Consider the following 19,497-nt stretch of genomic DNA (forward strand, 5'->3'; position numbering starts at 1 on the left):
GATTCAACCACTCGGACATGCTGCATTCAGTCTGCAGTTGCCACCGTTATTCTCTTTACTTCATGCTCATATAGTCTTATTTTGTTTGAAATAATCTCATTCACTCTTGCACCCAGCATTGTTCACAGTAAATTTATTGAATTAAGTACAGAAATTCATTTTCCTTTGCATTAAAAGCCATATGATATTTTTCAAGGATGTCCTTTGGCTTGGTTTGTTTTTCTCTCATTGTCTAACTAATTATGGGTATTGCTACCAGGAACTGGATTTTGTGGTCCCATTTTGGGATCGCATGGAGTTGGAATCAGAAAAAAATGGCCACTGTGCTGTGTAGGCAGACACCTCCCTGCATTACTGTCTTCGGCTGTCTATCACAGAGCAGGAAATTGAATGGTTTTGGAACCCCACTCTCTGCTGCTTGCAAGTTGTCAAGCCCATTATAGGAGTGGGCATTTCAGAAACTTTGCAATGTTCAGTGAGGCTGCCATATTGTGGAAGCCTTCTGAACCATGGATTGGAGGCAGGAAAAGTATAAAAAGTGAGTAAAAATAGGGGTGCTTCCTTTACAGTTCAACATGAACTTCTATAACTTGGGTTAGATCTATGTATACAATGGAGTGATGACAGCAGTGTAATTGAAAAGGTAAGTCACTATTAGATTATCTATTTGCCAGGTTGTTACTTCTGACAACTGGCAAAGTATCAAGTGAGGAACAACATCGTAAAAGTGGGAAGTCTTCAAATCCTGTTGAATAGATTGTCCACTGGATGAAGTACTATTCGGCATTGTGCAAAATTGAAAACCCAGCCCAGTGTAAGCTGAGTAGCTAGTTGTTAAAACTCAACCCATGGCTGTCATTTATTTTTTACAGAAGAGCTTGGCCATCTGTTTGGCTGCTTGAAAACTGTGAGAGATATAGCAACTACCGTGTGCCTTCAAAAGCACTAATTGATTCTGCACTGCAGGGGTATTTTATACAGTTGTCCAGGGGAATGTGAGTTTGATGGCTTGGCTGCTTTCAAAGGTATTAATGGATTCTACACACAGGGTTTGTTTATGCAGCTGACCGGAGGAATGTGTGACAAATATGTGAGCTTCTAAAGAACTGAATGGTTTTGAATGCCTATTCAAGTGTTGTTTATTTAATTTGACAAATGTATGAGCTTTGGGAGAGGATTTTTTAAATACCTATTCAAGTGATGCTTATTAAGTTTGAAAAGAGTTATGAGATTCTGAAGAGGGTATTGGGGTTTCAAATGCCTATTCAAGTGGTGCTTATTTTGCTTTGAAAGAGTTATGGAGCAGGATTCTCCGTCCCGCCGCACCTGTTTTCCGGTGCGGTGCGCCTCCGTTGGCAGTGGCATCCTCCATCCCGGCAGCCAGCAAATTGGATTTCCCATTGTGGGCACCCCCACGCCATCAGGAAATCCATGGGCATGAGTGGGCTGCCAGCAAAGCGGAGGACCCCACCAACAGAGAATCCCGCTGATGAGCTTTCAAAAGGGGATAATGTTATTCAAGTTGTCTTTGTTTATTTTGACAGATTTATGAGATTTTCACAGATTTCCAGACATGTTATGATCGGGCTTATGGGTTCTGTTTATAAGGTGGATACTGGATGAGTGGGTAGGAGGGTGAGGGATGAAGAGGCTGTTAAGGGGTTAGCGAAGATGGTGCGTGAGGGGATAAGGGGTGAGTGAACTAGGCAGGTGAAGAAGGGTGGGAGGGGTTGTAGGAGGCAAGGGATGAAGAAGGTTTGGAGGTTAAGAGGGTGAGGGGCCTTTGCAGTGATCTGAAGAACTGGGCCAAAAACTTTGTGCACGGCGGCAGTACCTTTAACCTGACTGCCTCAACATTGGCCTGCTTCCGTCTCCTGACTTCAGGCCATCACACACTCCAGCCTGCAAGCACTGCCAAAGTGGAGGTGGGATCACGACATCGGGAAGATTCCCAAGTCCCAATCTCTGCCTTCATGTTGATTTTCCAGACAGAAGTGTTTCTTTTCTTTGCAGTAACCAGCTAAAATCTATGCCTATTCTTCATATTCATTACTTGTTTTGCAGATAAGTATCTTCAGTTTGTGCATGACAATCTTGGCCTCCATTATGTTTGGAAGTCTGTAAGCAACAAACTAATTATATTAAGTTCAACGGAAATGAATTGATTGGTGGCAGCGAGTAATGTACACATCAGATCATCCTGTCAGATTTCAAATGTGGGAGCAACGATGTACATGCAAGTATCTTAAACGTTACCACCAATCATTATTGCCACTTGGTGAAAATATTGATGTCGAATTGATATCATTTAATGCAATGTTAGAAATGAACTTAATATTTAAGGTTTTTATTTCTGTGGAAACCTTTAGAAACTTTGGGGCTAATTTGAACTCTTGGCAATATCGGATAGGCCACCAACTCCACAGATCTCTTTGCTTCTGTTTTTATCTAAGCTGATGGAAAGAAAAATTGGGGGAAGTAATAATATAATAATAATCACTTATTGTCACAAGTTGGCTTCAATGAAGTTACTGTGAAAAGCCCCGAATCGCCACATTCCGGCGCCTGGTCGGGGAGGCCGGTACGGGAATAGAATAGAACGTATAGGATAGAATGAACGAGTGGTCTCGGGGCACCCAATTTATATTATCGTCCAGAGCTCAAACCACCCTCCTTGCTTCATTATGCAAAAGTTTTTGTTGTTTTAAACATTCAGCTGAATGATAGCGTAAAAAACAAATGGGCAGTGGGACAAACTCAATAGCTGTGAAAAAATAAATTGTAATCGCTCTAGAATAAACAGCTGAGATTTTCAATTAACATCCCCAACGAGTTTCGTAATGCCAAGCACTAAATACTAAGCATGGATCTAACTTTGGATCGTTTGGTACATAACGCTTATCACTTTAAATTCATTATTATAATTAAAATGTCTGGTGTATTGTTATCATTTCCTTTAATTTTGTCCAGCATTACAATATTCATCAGAAATATGAAGAAGAATTACTTGTAATCAGGGCATTATTTCAGTTTGCACTTGTTCATCTTAGGCTTCTACGAGAGGTGAGAGATGGACTTATCTGCATGGCACAACATTTTCCACTTCAGTAGTGCTGCGTATGACTCAAAATAATGTTTGCAGATATGCTGTGGGGAGGAAGGATTTGTGTCACTTCACAATTCCTTAAGGAAAATATCCAAATAAGAGTCGCATTCAAAGTCTCGTGCAGTAGGGGTTCTAAGGCCTAGCATGTCTCACAGTGTTATGACTGTTCACAGGCAGTGAAACTTTTCGCATTGAAGTTTGAAGCCACTATGAACGTATTTTTCAAAAGTAATGTGGTTAGATTTAATTGTTATACACTCCGAGTTGGCAAAGACTGCGATGTATGATGAGCATAATGAAATTGTGCAAAATGAGTTTGGTGTTGTATAGTTATTTTCTGTTATACCTCACATCTGCCCTCCCGTTGCTATGCAACCAAGAAGCTGTAATTCTTTGCATTTTCGACTCACTTTCACACTGTACTGTTTTATCAAACATGCTGCAAAGCTTTAAGGGAGGAGGCTGCCTAACAAAAGGAAGGATTGCTTATGATGTCGCTACTTTTCTCTGCAAGATTTTCATCACCTCTGTCCTCAAAAGGAGGAAATAGTAACACTTGAAACAGTTGCAGGCTGAGAGGCATTAGCCCCAGTTCAGAAGCATTCCAACTTTATGGAGAGAACTTTGGATAACTAAGAGTACTGAACAAAAAGGCAACAATGCATCCTGTAATTCATTTACTTTTCAGAGTGAAATTATGATTCCAAATAGTATCAGCAGAGCTTTAACTATTCTATAATGCATGTACTTTCCAGATGTCGGTGTCACATCAAATGTAAGCATTTGAGGACATAAGCATAAGACTGCAATGGGCTGAACATTGTTTCTGAAATCTATATGGACCAAGGATTCTGGAGCAAGAAGTCGAGAAATCTTAATTGAAAAAACTGTTTTGGGGACAGGAGAAGGGACACGAGGGGAGAAATGCTACATTCTAGTTCGGTTATTTGTAAGAAGCTGGATACATTGACCTGAAGGTGTGCGTATTTGTTCACCGTTCAAGGAATGGACGATTTAAATTAAAACCGAAACTGTGCTGTCCTTTGTACCTGGGCAAATTGCCAGTCTTATTGCCAAAGTTTAGGTGGAAAGAGGTGCTTGGTTAAAGGAAGAGGAGAGGAGGACTTAACTGTACATCACACTATCTGCTAGCAGCAGACCAGAAATGATTCAGAAGTAATCAAAACCACCCAACCCTCCTGGGGGAGGGTGGGGTAAAGGGGTGGAAACAATGGGGGAAACATTTTTGTTTCAAAACTGAAGAACCAGGACTGAAAATCATCATGTATATGACATTATTTTGTCCAATTGCAACTTGCTACAACCAGCTTTTAACCACAGGACATATTTCATTGAACTGTAGAGCTAACGTTTTCAACCGTGCAGCGACCATACTCTTCATATTACAAGGTTAACATTTGCAACATTGAGGATTATTGGTGACATTTCCATTAAGGTCTCCATTATATTAATATTAAATTTGTAATTGTTTGGATTATTGTACATTCAAAATATATTGAAGGAACTTTGTGCTTACTTGATGATATCAGTGTTTTGAGATAAAATGTGCTTTGTTGTTCCATAGACCAAAGTATTTGAGAACATTTTGCTAGCTTTTATTGTGAACATTTGTACAACTTTTGTGATTTTTGACTTGGATATTAACTGATAATGTGGAATAATTGTCTTTGTACTGGCCATCAATCTCAGTTTATATAAACACGAAAGGAGTATGCTGTCTATACTGCCTCCTGCCATTCATTCCCATTTATGTTGGTGAGATGATGTAATTTGGGAATTGCTTGTAAAAGATGGATACTGAAAATTGCAAGTGTTATGATCAACCACTTGTTTCCATGAAAGACAATCTTATGTTATAAAATTGATTTCAAATTGTGGACCCTTGTTATGATTATTTTTAGCTGAGGAAAACACTTAATGCTGTTCCTTTTAGACTGTGCTATAATGATCATTCTACAGAAGATGATAAAGTGGGCAATCTGTAGATTACCAATTCATTGCAAGTGGTATCAACACAACCAGTCATTCTACAGATAAAAAGAATTATTATTTCTTAGTAATTTTTGTGTTGCAGGATTCAATTCAGCTGCAGCTCACCAGCTCTCCAAGCTTTCAAGATGATGATAAAACTAATAAAGAGGACTTGGAGAAAGAAAAGGACAAAGATAAAAACAGAGAGAAAGAGAAAAGTAGTGAAAAACCTAAAATAAGAATGTTGTCAAAAGGTATGCATTTGTAATCCCTCCCTTTTCATTACTCGAAGGAAAATAGGTGCAGTATCAACTCTATCTACTTGCCAATCTGCTATGAGAAAAATGATTTTAAATGGTTGTATTCAAGGTATGGTTAAGAATGACCTCATGCAGTTGTAATAGTCTATAAAAGCTGATTTTGAGGAGGTTTGATACACTTTATTTGACTCTAATTCATATAAAACCTGCATTATACAACAATGGTGAATTTTTTAAAAACACATTGCTATGTGCAAAATGCTTTTGTTGGTAGTCCTTAGTTATAGCTTCTGGGAACATGTACAATAACCTACACGAAACAATTCACATATTTTAATGCAAAGCCTGTAATGTACTTTGCAAGATTGTCATGCCTCACTCGAGTTGATTATTCCACAAATCTAAACCAATTACTGATCATGTTCACTACCCTAAAATGCAGCATAATATTTTCACATTTCAACCCATTATTTTTGCATTTGAAAGGTAAAAGGAAGCACTTTAATGGATTAATTCATCCATAAATTGCATTCTAAGTAATTTAAAGGTTTAATATCAGGATCAATGTCCAAAGATGTGCAGGTTCGGTGGATTGCCCATGCTAAATTGACCCTTAGTGCCCAAAAGGTTAGGTGGGGTTACGGGGATATGGTGGGAGCATGCTCTTTCAGAGGGTCGGTGCAGACTCGGTGGGCCAAATGACCTCCTTCTGCATTGTAGGGATTCTATGATTCAACGACAAATTCTTCACCCCAAACTGGAATTTAAGTAACAAAATAAGTAATTCTTAACCTCACATCTATTCTGTTGCAGTTAACTTGACAATAGTCATAGAAGAACGTAGATATGTTGAGTCATCCTCCAATAGTAAACCGATGCAAAACAACACATTTAAGGAAATATATTGGAAGGGGTCACACAGCTGCCCCGCCAGCACCATCCCCCCCCCCCCAAAACACCCCTTAACAAAGTCGCGGTGAAACCAACCCCCTCCACCCCAGCCCACCCCACAGCCATAATGCGCAGGCGACTGAATTTGGGCAGTGAGGGCCTTCCACCCTGCAGTGGGGAGGAAGTCACGTCCCCGAGAGCTGCCGGACAATTGCACCGCAACCCCAGCAGTCGCGGCACCACCAGAGGTGCACTCATGGGTGCTGCGCGACTGCAAAGAGGAACAAGGAACAAACCCATCGGCCCTGGAGTCAGGTACGTCCGGGGTCTTGGGCAGGGAGAGTTTTGGCTGTTTAGGGAAGGCTGCCTGCTGCTGTGCGATTGGCTCTCTCCATAGATAGCGTCCACCTTCCTTCTTTCCATCCTTCCTTCCGTCCTTCTTTCATTCCTTCTTTCCGTCCTTCCTTCCGTCCTTCTTTCATTCCTTCTTTCCGTCCTCCTTTCCATCCTTCTTTCCTTCTTTCTTTCCTTCCTTCTGCCCCCATATGGACTGGCCTGATTAACACTACACCCCTGTATGCTTCACCCAATGCCGGTGTTATGTAGTTACATTGTGTATCTTGTGTTGCCCTATTATGTATTTTCTTTTATTTTATTTTCATGTACTTAATGATCTGTTGAGCTCCTTGCAGAAAAATACTTTTCACTGTACCTCGGTACACGTGACAATAAACTAAAAAATCCAATCCTATCCTTCCCACCTCCGAAAAAGCTTTTCAAAAAACAGCTTGCCCACCGCTACCTGATTTTCCACACCAGCCTTTTTATCGAATGGGCAATTGGCTTGTTAACAACCACAATTGACCCCTGATTATGTACTTAAATATGGCAGGGAGAATGTCAATTTTGGTGACCACCCACCACCTGAGGGGTGCCTGGGAAGGTGGTGGGGTGAACACGCACCCTATTTTACGTGGCAGGTGCACATGAAATGCAGCCATAAGATTTGTAGAATATGAGAATAATAGTTAAATCACAAAACCTCTTAAAAAAAAAAACAGTTTGCCAGGGCAGCACAATGGCGCAGTAGTTAGCACTGCTGCCTCACGACGCCAAGAGCCCGGGTTCGATCCTGACATCGGGTTACTGTTCATTGGAGTTTGCACATTTTCCCCAACAATGCAAAGCCGTGCAGGGTAAGTGGATTGGCCACATTAGATTGCCCCTTAATTGGAAAAAAATGTAAAAACAAAAAAGTTGCTGTGGCATATGAAATTGATCATGAAACTCATAAATGTAATCCCGTAGGGATATCACAGAAGCATGTTTATTACAAAAGAAACTTCAAGAAATTAAATGGAAGAAGTCTGCCACTAATGAAGGACATGGTAGAGCAAAACAGAACAAAGTGTGATCAGAAACTGAACAGACTAACACTTCAATTGTTTTTGTAAGCACCTAGAGAAACTGAGCCCTCATCACATGTAGGCAGATCAAAAGACAGATAAATTTACCTGAGTCTCCCCTGCCAGAGAGAAGCTGCTGGATGGAGGTGCGACTACACCAGGGTAGCAGACTTCTCCATGCTGCAGGATGCCACTGTCTGCCCAAATGCTGCTTTACTCGCTCAGCGAGCCCACAGTCAGTACGTTGTGTAGGTAGATGCCCAGTATCCTGGCACCAAGAATGATGCCTGGTTCTGCACTAGTTTGCTGTCCCGTCAACATTTGAGCAGCCATGGGAAACAAGAGGGTGGCTGCTGAGTGGCAGGCAATGTCCATTGAGCCCTCCAGTGTAGCTGGCCAGTCGCTTGTGATAATAATTAAGAATCTAGATAAAATTGTACAGTCTGACCTTCAAAACCATGTTTGATTTTTTTATTATGATGAGGTCTAATTTAAGAGCTCAGTCATTATCACAAGCGATAGGCCCATCTAGATGAGCTGCCACACATGAGTAGTTAATGCCATACTGAATGACCCATCCCCCCCACTGACCACATGTCCATCCTCCCTCAGGATCCTCATTCGCGGGTGCCGACCCAGCCAGGTTGGTCCCCACCGCCCTGCCTCCCATGAGAACACCTCGGAGGAGAGCTCCGTTGATGCCGCTGTCATCCTCGCCCTCCACCAGTGCAGGGATACCCACTTCAGTGGGCAACAGTAGTGGACAGGCTTCTGGGGCACACTTTAGTGAGCACCACACAGTTGCTGATGCACATCAGTTGGAGGCAGGAACATACAGGGAGGCCAGCAGTCGAAAGTCTTTTGGATCCCAGAACCCAGCTGGGTCCCAGTCAATGCCAAGCTTCTGGACAAGGTTATCCCAGATGTTAGGGTTTGGCTGTGAGACTCAGAGAGGAATGTGAGCGACCTCCAGAAGGTCAATAGCCAATTGGAGGAGTCCCAGAGGCTACGGGCACAGAAGATGGCGCCGGCAATTCTTGGCACTGGGACAAACACTGCTGGGGTAGCGACCGCAGTGGAGAGTCTGGTGCATGATGTCGGCAGCATGAGTGAAGATGTCCAAGGTGTGCCTCAGTCAGCGTATCTCAAGTCACTGGGGGACGTGACACAGTACCAGGCGGACCTTGATTAGGCACTGCAGGGTATCTCCCAGTCTCAGGTGGGTATTGCTGAGGCACTGCAGAGCATGTCCTGGTCGATAGGGGTATGTCCCAGTCACAATGGGCATGCTGGTCATTTCTGGATGCTCCGAGCATGTCCCAATCACAGTCACTGCTGCAGACATTGTGGAGCCACCAGGGCTGGCAGAGCCAGATGACACAGGGGCAGCCGGGGTTCAAACCAGTTGCTCCTCTGTCCTGAAGTGAACCCCAGGACCCTATGGGCATTGACCAGGAGGAATGGGCCCTGGGTGCCAACCTGGAGCCACCCTACAAAATGGTGACAGCGGCCACACGTTCCTCCTAAACCCATCTCACTGACAACAGCGCGTCTCGGAGTCAGCACCCGGATAAGGGAGGCACGGCGGGGCATGTGCTACCTGCACGTGCGCCAGGGCCCTCTGGCTCCAGAGGACCCCCACCAGTGGCATCGAAGGAATGGAGTAGCGGTAGGCAGGAAGCAGACCCCACTTCTGATGTGTATCCTGGGAACGCAATTAGGCGCAGCAGGGTACAGGGAATGCTAAGCAGGTTGAGGATCACTAAGAGAGCACTGGGGGTAGGGGATGAGGGGTTAGGGAGGAGTTGGGTGCGTCGTGATTGTTAAATATCATTGACCTCGACCAATGTGATGCCTCTGGCACTTTCCTTCCCAACGCGGGCCGAGCACCAATCCCAAACCCCATCTCCCAGACATGGAGATCCTGGATACTTCTCCTGGGTTGTGGGGATAGAGTGGAGGTGTGGGCTTCAGTAGGGTTCTCTTTCCAAGGGCCGGTGCAGACTCGATGGGCAGAATGGCCTCCTTATGCTCTGTAAATTCTATGATTTTGTTGATATAGGGCACTCCCAGATGGCCCAGTGAGCGCAAGGCGACATGTGTGTCATCTATTAGCCCTTGGACCTGTGGCCTCCCTTCAATGGCAGAGAATTCTGCTGCGTGGGCATCCTGTTGGGCTTGGTAAATGTCAAAGTTTATATAGTCCGCTGCCTGGGAAAACAGGGCATCCGTGACTTCACGGATGTACTTGTGGGCTGTAACTTAATGGCCACTGGGAGCGGGTATCCTGCTTCTCCATGTGGTGTCAAGTCAGCGAGGACATGGCACAGGTGCCACACCGTCCCCTTGTTGAGGCAGAGGCTTCTGCAGCACACACTGTCATTTGTTTGGAAGACCATTGACACCTGTACACCTTGGAACGTTACGGGCCTCCTCCTCTGGGTCCCTCCCTGGTCTGTTGGGCAGCCAGGTCTGCAGGGTTGGCGGGGGGGGCGGAGGTCTTCAGGGTGGGGGGGGCAAAGTCCTGCACATGGCTGCCTGACCTGTCAGCAGCACCACTAGGGCAGCTTCTGCAGCGTCCAAGATATCGTCCATATGTTTAATATCTGTCAGCAATTGGAAGAGCTTGTGAAACTGACAACCAGTGGTATCTTCCACCCCACACCCCTGGACCCTCCAGACCCTACATTGCTGCCGCCCCCCCCCCCCCCTCCCCATCCCGGGCACTCAGCACGTTCTGCCTGCGGCCCCTGCTCACCGGACCCCAGACCTGAACCCCAGACACCGCATTGTTACCTGGACTGGGCACCAGTCCCCTCCCCAGTGCACATACCCACCCTCTTGTCGCAGATGTTTGGATGTTGGCCGCCGCATTCTAGGTGTTGCCTCCTGCAGGGTTGAGGCCCAGTGACCACGCACACAGTCTGATTGGGATGCTAGGCAAGAACCCACACATGCGACACGCCTACCCACAGGGATCCACTTAGAATGTGTGAAGTGCCCACCTAACTACGATGCCAATTCCGTATTTGCAATAGCCTTCAGCCTCGCGGCCAAAGGCCTCCACGATCAGTGGATGTTATGGGTGGTCGGTGGGGCAGGGGGCCTGGGGTTGTGGTCCCGGAATGGGACTACACAGTCCTGGGGTTGGCATGGTGGAGCCGCATGCACTGCCACACCCCAGCCCAGGCGCTGGTTGGCCACTGCCCTGCTCCGCAATTCCCCACCCCCCTTACCGATGGCGGCCCACCCCGACCTGGCCCCCCCCGATGGCTCCCCCACCCCGCTTCAAGCACCATGGCAGACACCCCAGTGCCCCCGGGCTCTTTGTGAGCAAAGATGGTCGCTCACCTCCTTGGGTCCCCGCAACAGCCATTCGGCCTGGGTCACGTTTTTAAAAACGTATACTAGTCGGCGCCCACGTGAACACTTGCTGGGGAGGCCGTTAGATCACGGGTTACAATTAGATAGGGGGTCGCTCCCGTTAATTGTATGGAGATTGGGCTTTAGTGGTGATCATTGGTTTCTCGCCATGCTACAGCGGGATCCTGATTTCGCCAACTGGAGCGGGCCGGTTAGATCGCAAACAGATTGGCCCCCGGCGCGGTCCTCCATTTTCACCTCTCCCATGATCCCACATGCGCCCTCGCTCAAGCACAACGCGGCCCTTAAATTGGCCCAATATCTAAGCACTCATTAAAAAACATATCGTAAACTCCTAGTGCATTTACAAAGAGAAGTGCCAGTATAAGTGTTTCATGTGACACTGCTTTGCCTTGCAAGCACATTGCATTAAGTCAATGCTGTTTTATTAGCTTTCTTCTTCATAAATTGCTGCAGTGTTACTTTAACATCAGTTCCTGAACAGCAGCTGAACAAAGTGTACTTGCTGAATATTTATCGTGCTCTGTAAAATTTATTGTAGAGACACCGAATGATAAAGGGTAATCAATATTTTTGATTTTGAGCTTTTGCCTGCTTCTTTGGAAATGCTTGTGAACATAAATACTGCTAAAGATAATATGCTGAGTGTGGGTAGGATTAAAATATCGTGTTTTGTTGCATAATAGTGTGTCTTTTTTATACTTCATGGTGGAATTTAAGAATTAATGTGCTTCCACAGCATGAGTGCACATCAAGAATTCTGATAATGAAGTCAGCATGATCTTTGGTCCAACCGGAGAGAAAACCATGCAGGATGTGCTGATTTTAGCTCCTAAGTTGTTGATATGAACTTTGATCATGCAAACTTCTGTTAGCATAGCGTCTTAATTCCCAAGAGCACTGCTCAGTGATGGAATTGAACTCTCCTCTAAAGTGTGCTTCCAATCCCAAAGGTTTTCTTGTAATCTCTCGGCTCTTGGGTTCTTCAGGAGAGGTAAATGGTGGGCACGATCTAACAGGAGAAGCACTAAACGCAGGAGTGAGCGAAAATTTCCTGGTCCTTCCCAACGGTCGACCCGGCGAGACCGCGACGGGTATCTAACGCCAACTAGGGCAGGTGATGATGTCCTATGGGCTCCATGTCGGAAATGGCTGACCTGCCAGCTCATTTGCCTGGACCGCACCCGACAGCTCCCCACTAACAAGTGGGAGCAGCTCTTAAAGTGATCCTTCTGAGCAAACCCCAACCATGCCACCATGCAGACCCTCTCCACGATTCGGAGGTGCCAACCTGGCCAGACTGTTGGATGCAGTGGTGTCCAGAGGGGACACTCTGTTGCCTCAAGGGGGTCAGTCAGTGCCGCCAGAGGATGCCCACCAGTGGCATCAAAGGCCACAAGATGAGGTAAGCAGCAGCCTGCCTCCACCATGATGTGCATCCTGGGTCCAGACCTAGACTTAGCGGCAGAGAATGGTGGGTTAAGTAGTTTGAGGATCACCTGAGAGGGCATCGGGGGGGGGGGGGTGTAGGGAGGGTGGGCAGTACCTTTGTTAGCTGGGGACAGCTAGGGTCACGATTGTACACCTTTATAACATGTTACGCCCGAGCCGTGTGAAGCTTTTGTCCCGTTATTCCGCACTGCGGGCCGGCCTGCACACCTTGGCCCCAGCCACCTGGGAACGGTGGTCCGAGATCTGGGTCCGTGCCTCTACCCCCCCTCCCAGGAAGGATGGAACAGGGATATCTGGGTGGGAGGGAAAGTGTGTGGCAAAGGTTATGGGGAGAGGAAGAGGTGGATCTGGAGGGAGGGACAGGCTGGAGGGGTTGGTGGGTGGGAAGGGGGTAAGCAGACTGCCAAAGCTACGTCCTCTGAGAAGTGGGCGAGGATGAGGGTCTCCCTGGAACTCCGGATATGACGGGCCTTCGTCGCCACTGCCTGCCCTTCATCCTGTGGCTGCTCCCGTGGGTCCTCCCCGGGCTCGTCTTCCAGCCCCTCCTGGTCCGGCTCCTCCTCAGACGTGGCTGTATGTTCCTACTCTTCCATCTCCAGCATGCCACCCCACTGCAGTGCCTGGTTGTGGAGGGCACAGCATCCCACCACAAAGCGGGCGACCCTCCGGGGTGTTCTGCAGTGCACCACGCGAATAGTCGAGGCATCGGAACCGAATTCTGAACAGCCTGATGTACCGCTTAATGACAGCCGGGGGCCACATGGGCCTTGTTTTTTAAGGATTCCGGCCTCCGTATTGGCGTTCTTAGCCAGGACCTCGGCGGATACCCCTTATCCCCCAAGAGCCAACCGGTCACCTTGGGTGTCCCTCGAAGATATCTGGGATGTCCGACTGCCCCAGGATGTAGCTGTCATACACTCTCCCTGGAAGGCGTGCACATACCTGCATGATTTTGCGATGGTGGTCGCACGCAAGTTGAGGGTTCAAGGAGTGGATCCTCTTCCAGACCGCCCGTTGGATGCAAGGTGGAATCTGAACCTGGGACATCCCAGGATGGCAAAGAATCCTGCTGACCGGGCATCTTGATGGGCTTGGTCCAGGTCAAAGTTTATATAGTCAGCTGCCTGGGCAAACAGGGCATTCATGATTTCACGGATTCACTTGTGGGCTATAGGTTGTGAAATGCCACACAAGTCCCCACTCAAGCCCTGGAATGAAGCTCAAGCATAGAAGTTCAGGGCTTCGGTGACCTTGATGACCACTGGGAGCGGGTAGCCTCCTCCTCCACATGATGCCAAGTCCGGAAGGACAGGGCATATGTGCCACACCGTCCCCTTGTTGAGGTGGAGCTCCGGCGGCACATGCTGTCCAACATTTCCTTGAATGACCAGCGATGTCTGTATACCTTGGGCCGTCGCTAGCCTCCCCCTCTGGGTCCCTCCCTGACCTGATGGACGATCGAATCCTTTGGGGGGTGGGGTGGGCCCCTGCACATGGGTTGCCGCCTCCAGCCTCCGTTGATGGTGCTGCTGCCACCCTCTCCGGTGTCTGGCCACCTGACCTGCCAACAGCACCACGAGGGCAGCTGCTAAGTGGTCTACATTATCACCCATAATGTGATATCTGTAAGGAATTGGAGCGATTAAGAGACTGACAACCAGTCAGGGCTTCCATCCGGGACCCTGGGGTCCCCCAAGCCTCCCCGCCATTACATTCCCTGCCATCTCTCAGGGTGCCATCCAATGAGCCGGTTGTGCTGGGGGGACTTGTCCTGCACGCTCACCCCCGGCCACAGCAGGGACCCTTGAACACCTTAACCGAGAACCCAGACCGGTGCTGGGAACATTATTTGGACCGGGCGCAGTTTCCCTCCCCGATCCATATGCCCACCCTGTGGTTGCTGGGACATCCCAAGTGCTGAGGCCCATCTCTTGGGTGTTTGATTGTTTGCTGCTGCCTCTGTGGTGTTGATGTGTTCAGTCAGAGTGTCCAGGGCTCACAATCTGATCAGGATGCTAAGCAGTAACCTGTGACATGGGAATCCACTTGGGAGCTGTGAAGTGCTCATGTAACTCGCAATGCCTATTTCTAATTAGCGATAGCCTTCAGCTACGCAGCCAAGGACTGCCACAGTCAGAGGAAGTTGAAGTCACCTGCCCCATATTACCACAGACAGGGTTTTGTCCTGGGTATGTTCGGTGGGAGAGACAGGCAACAGCTGAAGTTGCCCGTGGTATGGGTATACACTATCTCGGTGGGTGACATGTTGCACCCGTGGGGACTGTGCCCCTCACCCTCCAGCCCAGGGGTGACCCTTCACCATGGTGGCTGCTTCCCTGGACCAGGCCCGTCCTCCCCGGGGGCTTCTCCATCTACCCTGAGCACTGGGCCAGCAATCCCAGTGCCCCCAGGCTGATTGCCGGGTTTCAAAGATGGCTACTCACCTCCCCGATCTCCACATCAGCCATTTTGCGAGCTTCGTATTTTTAAATAGGTGTGCTAAAGGACACCCACGTGACTGTTTGCTGGGGAGCCGGTTAGATCGTGGGAGGCCGTTAGATGGGGGGTGCGCCCATTAACAATATGGAGATTAGCCTTAATTGATGATTATTGGTTTCTTGTCCCGTCTAGGCCGGATCCAGATCTTGCCAACGGGACCGGGCCGGTTAGATCGGAAACCGATCGGTGCCCGGCACAGATCCTGATTTCAGTCTCTCCCACGATCTAACCGGCTCGCTCGGATCCGTGCCGGGCACGACACGGCCATCAGATAGCGCCCACACTGTGGAATATTTTTTATCTGACTATTGTAGGATTTACAAATTGCATATTTTATAAACTTTTCTAATCCATTATATTTTAAATAATTTTAAAATACTGAAAGGGTTTGACATTGACTTGATGTAATGCCTCTTCATTTAAAACATCTTTTTTGTTGCACTCCCTTCATGTAAGCGTCATCTTCCATCCCCTTTCCTGTGCCCCACGATATTCTCGGCAAAGGACATACTTTGATTTATAATTATGAAATCAGCACTGAGGAACGGGGTGGATGTGGCCCTCATGAGCCTTGCTCTCATTAATATTTCTGTTGCCATGCTCACTGCAAAGAAGCATCACATGGCTGCTCACTATCTCCCCAGAACAATACGGACAGCACAACCACTGGGCATGTAGAGAATTGGCGGTGCAAACCCATTTCATGAAGTTCGCACATGAATAACTCAGCCAAACAGTTTTATGGAGATGACTCAGCTTCTTAATATTGTGATTTAAATTTCCAAAACCCAGATTTTGTGGATTATTGATTATTAGATTTCTTTGCCTTTGGAGAAGGAGAGCCCAGTGCATTTCTTCCTAGCTTACTGAAATCCATCATGGCAATTCTTATAATGTGAAGGAACATATAGGAGAGCTTATTAACTGAATTTGCCTGGATAATGACAAGTCTTATTAAACCTGAATGTTGAAAATAATTTTGTGCACTGCAGCATTTATGAGCACAGCACCGATTCAATAGGGTCAAATTATGTCAATTAGCACTCACTTGAGATGCAGGAAAAAGAGTAGTGAGCGAAGTTAATTCTCAACATGGAGATGTTGGGCCAGAAATTGCTGGAAAAAAATGATGGTTAATTCACGGCACACAGTACTGTTCGTGCATTTGGCAAGGAAAAGATACACCAAGAGTTGCAAATTGCCGCAAATTGTTGGGACGATTTGCAACGCTCAGCCGTAGGCCTTGCAAGACTGGATGCTTGCTGTCAGCCGCGCCATTGATATTCATTGTGGGGCTAGGAATTTCTGCATTTGCTCATAGATACAGATGAATTTCACTGCGTCTATTTAAGGCTGGTGATATGGACCCTGCCAATGAGTGAGGTGCACCGCTCTAGCAATCTCTGGGTCATTATGACTTCCATGACGATATGCACATAAATGCGCTGCTCCATTTATTTATTTTTTATTCAGAGTACCCATGTAGCCATCTGGGATGGCCACTTCCAACTAGGTATAGAGAAACTCGCAAAGCCTAGCGTGTAAAATGGATAAGCCAAGACGCAGGCAGGCACAGAGCCTGAAATGGATATTTGTAAGCAAGAAATCCAGACGGTATCGCAACTCTGTCCAATTAGCATTTTAATGGGGCCGATTAGCATTTGATGGCCCACCTTCCCCAAAACAAAGGACTGGTACTCGAGCAACCAGGACAGTCCCAGACATTTCGGCGCCACTCCCTGTGCAAGGGAAACGCAAACAACGGGGTCAGTGACCGCTTGGGACACGCCCAGCCATCCAGATCCCGGCCCACTTATTGGCTAAGGAATCGACCGGAGTGATCAGGGATCACCCAATTAGTTAGGCCCAAATCGAAGGACCGCCCAAAAGAGCGCAAAAAGTGTATAGGATGAAGAGTTCGCCATATTTTTGCTCTATCTTGGTGCCCTCTTGGCCTTGGTACCCCGGTCACGGTCATCGCCAATTGCAGCAACACCAGAAGCGAGTCCAAGTTCAACGCCCGCTACCAGACGGATGAGCCCAGCTGAGCAGCAGTTACTCCTTCGAACCCGAGAGATCCAGAATTGAACAGCGACCACTGTTTTCTGACCTAAGCCGGGTGCCCGAAGTTAAGTACAGGTTGTCTTAGCTGATAGGTGTAGTTAACTAGTAGTGTTTATGTTGCATGACTAATTGTGTGTAAATAAAGTACCCTTGACCTTGAACTAACTAACGTGTTTGGCTCTTTGATCGATAGCCGGTTGAAACTTGTGGTGGTATCATTCGATACCTGGCGATTCTAAGCATTAAGACATAGGTAACATAGAAAGAAAGGCAAACTCACTGATTGCCATAACTGGAACAGAGCCACAGAAAAGACAGAGTAAAAGAAAAAGACAACACCCAATTCATTTTTTCCAATCAAGGGGCAATTTACCATGGCCAATCCACCTACCCTGCATATCTTTGGGTTGTGGGGGTGAAACCCACGCAAACACGGGAGAATGTGCAAACTCCACACAGACAGTGACCCAGGGCCAGGATCGAACCTGGGACCATGGTGCCGTGAGGCAACAGTGCTAACCACTGCACCATCGTGCTGCCCTTCGCTGCTCCATTTACATGATTGTTTCTGATTCAATGCATTTGCTCCCCCTTAACCTGCCAACCATACCAATCTGAATCATTTAGGATGTCTTTGAGTGAATTGGTTCAGAAATTATGCAGATTACTGCATGCTCTTCTATTCTGAGTTATCTCTCACCTCTGTTGACCAATTTAGGTATCAGCTGTGAAGGTCACGATAATCCACCTCAAACCAATGTATACTTTATAAATTGGAAACTTAGATTAAAAATACAATGAATGCCTTTGTTGAAAATGTGTTCTTTTGTTGCAGATTGCAGTCAAGAGTATACCGACTCCACGGGGATAGATTTGCATGAATTTCTTATTAATACATTAAAGAATAATCCCAGGTTAGTACCTGCATGTTTAAAAGGATAACTGCACCCATACCTTTTCCAGTATTCTATCCTAAAAACTTTGCAATGTCCAAACTATAATACATTTCCCAAAATGTCAGATGAATAAACAGGTTTTACTTGCACTTGGATATGTTACGGATCTGGAATAACGGTGGTAATTTTAACCCCCAAAACAGAGGTGGGTCTTATTGGGATGAGATGTCAAAATGTTCAAAATCTGAAACAGGAACTCAACTCGTCCGAGAAGTCAGCCACTTCAATTTTTAGGAGGATGGACACGGGTTGGGAAGTCAATCGGCTCCCAAGAGGCCAGTCAGTCATGAAGGCTGAATGGAGGCTTATTTTTTCTGACAGGGTTTCTATTTTCAACCCATGTTGTTCACATTTCACATGCCTGGGGAAATCTGGCAAAAGAAGGTGACAAGTGTTGCATCAATCAGGCCGCTGCCTTTACAGCATTTCTTGTGGGCCAGACTGAGCAGGAGTGTTTGCCCTGGTCTGACAATCTAACCCTCAAAACATTAACGGCCCCACCTCCATGATCTCCCCTCAACAATACTCGTCACTCACCACCACCATTATTATCTTTCCCTGGACCTCTGTGATCACCGACCCCCCAATCCCCCACAATGATCGCAAATTCTCCCGCTCGCCAACCTACCTGATCTCGAATTACCACCACCGCCACCAACCCTGCCCCACCCGGACTCTGGCAACCACAAAGTACCCACCACTCGCAGCCGCTGGCATCTCTGCCCCAACAATCACAAACGTTACTTCATCCTCAGCCTTTGTTTGAGGGACTTTCAAGCCTGGCAGGTCGCCGAGGCTACAATCAGGCTAGCTTCTGGATGTGAAATCCATTTTTAAAGAAAAAGCATTCCTTGGAATTAAAATTCTACAGCAGTCAGGTAAGCTTGCTCTTCCATGTTTCCCAATTCTTACTCCAGGAAACCTCACCCCAACATATGGTACCAATGTGTGTTGAGTGCTGAAAACATTAAGACAAAATCTTGTTTGATTTTTAACTACTAGAGATTGGCTGTTCCAATAGTTTTCATGTGTTATTACTGATTCTGGTACCGTGACTTAAGTAACTTTATATGCTCGTGATATCAGTCATAACGTTTATATGCTTCCAGATGTAATTTAAATATACATATGATTATGATCTCTTACACCCTGCCTCTGGAAAGAAACTTTTTCCCCGGGTGGAACAAACCATTACAAGGGGACATAAATTTAAGGTGAAAGGTGGAAGATATAGGAGGGATATCAGAGGTAGGTTCTTTACCCAGAGAGTAGTGGGGGCATGGAATGCACTGCCTGTGGAAGTAGTTGAGTCGGAAACATTAGGGACCTTCAAGCAGCTATTGGATAGGTACATGGATTACGGTAAAATGATATAGTGTAGATTTATTTGTTCTTAAGGGCAGCACGGTAGCATTGTGGATAGCACAATTGCTTCACAGCTCCAGGGTCCCAGGTTCGATTCCGGCTTGGGTCACTGTCTGTGCGGA

At 46.8% G+C, this 19,497-nt stretch overlaps 1 protein-coding gene across 13 annotated transcripts in view; it reads left to right on the plus strand.

Moving 5' to 3' along the window:
- The window catches only part of LOC140385293 (cAMP-regulated phosphoprotein 21-like), a 646,047-nt gene that overhangs the window by 420,580 nt on the left and 205,970 nt on the right, over positions 1–19,497 (plus strand). For 12 of the 13 annotated variants that reach the window (XM_072467301.1, XM_072467302.1, XM_072467307.1 and 9 more), the window contains 2 exons: positions 5,202–5,352; positions 17,890–17,968. In XM_072467301.1, the coding sequence (XP_072323402.1) occupies positions 5,202–5,352; positions 17,890–17,968 (230 nt within the window). Of the gene's footprint in view, positions 1–5,184; positions 5,353–17,889; positions 17,969–19,497 lie in introns of all 13 variants that reach the window. The other variant, XM_072467312.1, reaches the window with a different exon arrangement.

The sequence above is a fragment of the Scyliorhinus torazame genome, chromosome 11 (assembly GCF_047496885.1).
Source record: "Scyliorhinus torazame isolate Kashiwa2021f chromosome 11, sScyTor2.1, whole genome shotgun sequence".
Taxonomy (NCBI): domain Eukaryota; kingdom Metazoa; phylum Chordata; class Chondrichthyes; order Carcharhiniformes; family Scyliorhinidae; genus Scyliorhinus; species Scyliorhinus torazame.